The sequence below is a fragment of the Pangasianodon hypophthalmus genome, chromosome 22 (genome assembly GCF_027358585.1).
Source record: "Pangasianodon hypophthalmus isolate fPanHyp1 chromosome 22, fPanHyp1.pri, whole genome shotgun sequence".
NCBI classification, from domain to species: Eukaryota; Metazoa; Chordata; class Actinopteri; order Siluriformes; family Pangasiidae; genus Pangasianodon; species Pangasianodon hypophthalmus.
Window position 1 is genome coordinate 11,324,802 of NC_069731.1, and position 3,693 is coordinate 11,328,494.

Genomic DNA, 3,693 nt, shown 5'->3' on the forward strand with positions numbered 1-3,693 from the left:
AAATGAATATTAAAGTCTCCAACAATTAATGCCTTGTCTAAAGAAACAACCAGGTTAGAGATGAAATCCGCAAATTCACACAGGAATTCAGAATATGGCCCTGGGGGTCTGTAAATAATAATTACTGGAATCACCTGGGTAGACTTATTTTTAGTGGCTACGTATGTTATGTTAGAATAAAGAACTTCAAATGCGTTGAATTTATGACTAGGTTTTTGTGTGACGGCTAGATTATCATTATAAATGACTGCGACGCCTCCTCCTTTGCCAGTTAGACGGGGCTGATGTATGTAACTGTACCCGGGAGGACTAGCTTCATTTAATGCTACAAACTCGTTTGGTTTAATCCACGTTTCTGTTAAACACAGTACATCAAACTCCTGATCAGTAATGGTTTCATTAACAATAAGCGCTTTAGACGTAAGAGATCTAATATTCAACAGTCCTAGCTTCAGATCAACGGTGCTGGCTATGCATTCGGTATGGTTTAATTTTATGTTAATTAGATTACTAAAACAAACTGTCTGAGTATGTCTATAATTTTGTTTAGCTCGGGGAACAGACACAGTCTCAATACGGTGGAACCTAAGTGACGACTCAGTGCAGCTAGCAGACGGTCGGTTTAGCCTGCTTGTCTGCTCCCTGGCCTTGGCCCTGGATTGTCACCGATTAACTAGGCCTGTTCTGAGACTATGTGCTATGCTGCAAGAAATGAGAGCAGCACCTTCCCGAGTGGGATGGACACCGTCCCGCCCTAACAGGCCAGCCTTGCCCTCAAAGTTAGTCCAATTATCTATAAAGCCCACATTGTTTTCGGAGCACCACCTGGACATCCAGCAGTTCAGCGACCATAACCTGCTGTAAGCTACATCGCCATGCCGCATTGGGATGGGGCCAGAGCATACTACAGCATCGGACATCGCCTTCGCTAATTTACACACCTCTACCAAGTTAATCTTAGTAACCTCAGACTGATGAAGGCGTATATCATTAGCTCCTACATGAATAACTATCTTTGAGAACCTGTGCTTGCCTAAGACCCTAAGATTACCTGCTATGTCCGGCGCCCTGGCTCCCAGTATACACCTAACTAAAGCTGCTGGTGCCCCTAAAGGCCTAGCTAATTTCACGTGCCGCAAGATAGAGTCACCTATAACCAGAGCTCTTTCAGGTTTCTCAGCGGGTGCTTCACTGAGGAGAGCAAACCTGTTGGACACGTGAAGCGGAGAGGAGTGGTGCTCCTGTGGGCGAGCCTTAGCGTTAGCTTTGGCTTTGCGATTATGCCGCCGAGTCGTCACCCATTCGCCCCGCTGTGAGGGCTCTAATGCCGGAGTTGGGGAATTACTAACTCCGCCTAAGGCATCCAGACTTTCCCCTACAGAAACTACGCTGCTCTCACTCTCACTAACCCTCTCTAGAGACTGGATGCGCACCTCTAATGCAGCAATCTTCTCCGTCAGAGAGCTAACTAACATGCATTTATCACAAATAAAGTTAATACTAACGACGGAGGAAGAGTGACTAAACATCCTGCACTCAACACACTGAACAAGCTGAATGTTAGACATGTTGTTTAACGCACCTTAGTCGAAGATTTGTTGATATTATTGTAGACGGCGTGGATCCGGTGTGAATGGCCTCCGCTCGCTGTCTTGACAAAATACAAAAGCGCACTTCGAGAGAAAAAAAAAATGAAAATACGGTAGAAGAGAACGTGAAAAATACAACAGATGAAAACGATAGCGCGATATTATTGATTTAAAAAAAAGAAAGAAACAGTATAGTTAAGACGCCGATGCAGGCAAGAAACTCCCGGCAAAACAATTCGAAAACAGGAAGTGACGCTTCCTATATAACATGCGCTTTGTTTAGAAGGGCTTTAAACTTGTTTTAAATGCACCAGCTCAGCGAGAATCTATAGGTACTATACTTGCGTTTGTGTTGCCAGGGATTCCCTCGTTGCGTTGTTGTTTGGAAGGAGTTTCCGGCGATGCTGATTGGTCGGCGGTCTGGTTGGCCTTATGTAGCATATGGAAAGACAAGTGAGGAAGATAAACAGAGTGAGGCGCAAACCCGGCGGAGTCTCGTAGGCGGGTTGCAAAACTTTGATGAATAGTTCACAGAACTGAAGTTTAAATTAAATGTTCAATGATGGAGACTGGAGTGCAAACTGCTCTTAGCAATTGCAGTCATAAGGCTATCCAGGAATGAACATCCAGGGACATCTTTATGGCGACAGCATCCAAACATCTCTCTTCACCAAAACATCCTGAACCCTCCAGATCTGTGCCTTTACCTAAAAGAAAAGCTTATTAAGAAAAGGCTTGATTAAACAAATATGATTTCAGCCTAGACATAAACACTGAGATTGTGTCTGAGTCCCAAACACTAATCCATAACTGTGGGGCTATGCAAGAGAAAGCTCTGCCCCTTGCTGTGGCCTTCATTAAAGAAGTGAGGCTAGATGAGGGTGGAGCAGGCTAAACACAAAAAGAAAAGAAAAGTGAAGAAAAGAAAAGAAAAGAAAAGAAAAAAATAGGCTAGACGAGGGTGGACCAGGCTAGACTAGTGATTCTTTGTGTCATGGGTTTTTAACACTTTCTGATTTAACGCTTTCACACCTTTAATGCTGCAATCTTCTTATCACAAATAGAGCTATTTCTAATGATGGAAGAAAGAATGACTAAACATCCTGCACTTGAAACAATGAACAAGCACAAGGTTGGCCATGTTGAATGTATTACACATACACTTTGTTGTTGCTTCTCTGTGAGAATTTCAGGTCCATCCAATGGAGATGGCCTCTGTGTGCTGTCTATAGAAGAAAAAACATTTTTTTGAAAAAGAAGTGGTGGCAAAAGTGAAAAAAATTACAATACCTGATAATGTTTGCACAGAAATGACTGATGATTAAAAAAAAACTAACAAAAAAGGTATAAATGTTTAGATTAGTTTAGAGCATGAACCAGGCAGCACAAAATGTTATAAAGATTGACTCCTCTACCTACCTACCTACCTACCTCCCTCCCTCCCTCGTTGGGCTGAATAGTTAAATAAATATACATAGCCAAATACCCAATACTCTCTCTTAAATGTAATCAGTAACATATTCAGTTACACTACTTAAAAAGGTTAACTTATTCATCTTACTTTTAGAATACTTTTAAAAGCACAGTTGGAAGAATTGTGATGCATGTGTTTGGTAATCTGTTTTATTTTGCTTCTTACTGATCAGTGTTTTTTGGTGGTAGCTTGTTAGAAGTAGTGAGTTTGTTAATTACTTGTTTACTGTATAGAAATAAAAGCAACAAAATGGATTGATGACAATCCCTGCACATTCACGCACATTAGGTATTGTATAATAAATTTAAACACTTTGGACCAATAAATTTAGACATTTTGGATTGTTTAACAATATCTATAGGATTGGGCACGTGGGAAGATGCTTGAAGCAAGAGGAGCTGCCAACTGAAAGTGTGACTTCATTTATTTATAGAATTTTAGAACAGCATCAGGACTCTATGACAATCAGTCTTAACACTCCGATCACTCACTGCCCTTCCTTCCCCAAGCACACAAGCGCACAAACACACACACACAATCACACACATACAGTTGTGTTCAAAATAATAGCAGTGTGTTTAAAAAAGTGAGTAAAGCTCAAAACCCCTTATAATAACTTTTATTTCCATA

The 3,693-nt window shown here is 41.2% G+C and overlaps 1 protein-coding gene across 1 annotated transcript; it reads right to left on the reverse strand.

Annotated features, from left to right (window-relative positions):
• Positions 1-526: 526 nt before the first annotated feature.
• Positions 527-2,417, reverse strand: LOC128317208 (uncharacterized). Its single transcript, XM_053228031.1, has 2 exons — positions 1,931-2,417; positions 527-1,673 (listed from the first exon to the last, which is right to left on the reverse strand). The coding sequence occupies exon 2, from the start codon at positions 1,566-1,568 to the stop codon at positions 663-665; it is 906 nt and encodes a 301-aa protein (XP_053084006.1). The 5' UTR covers positions 1,569-1,673; positions 1,931-2,417; the 3' UTR covers positions 527-662.
• Between the last annotated feature and the right edge of the window lie 1,276 nt (positions 2,418-3,693).

Bases quoted from the DNA above. Each gene is read 5' to 3' on its own strand.
- LOC128317208 (XM_053228031.1), bottom strand. From the start codon at position 1,568: ATGTCTAACATTCAGCTTGTTCAGTGTGTTGAGTGCAGGATGTTTAGT.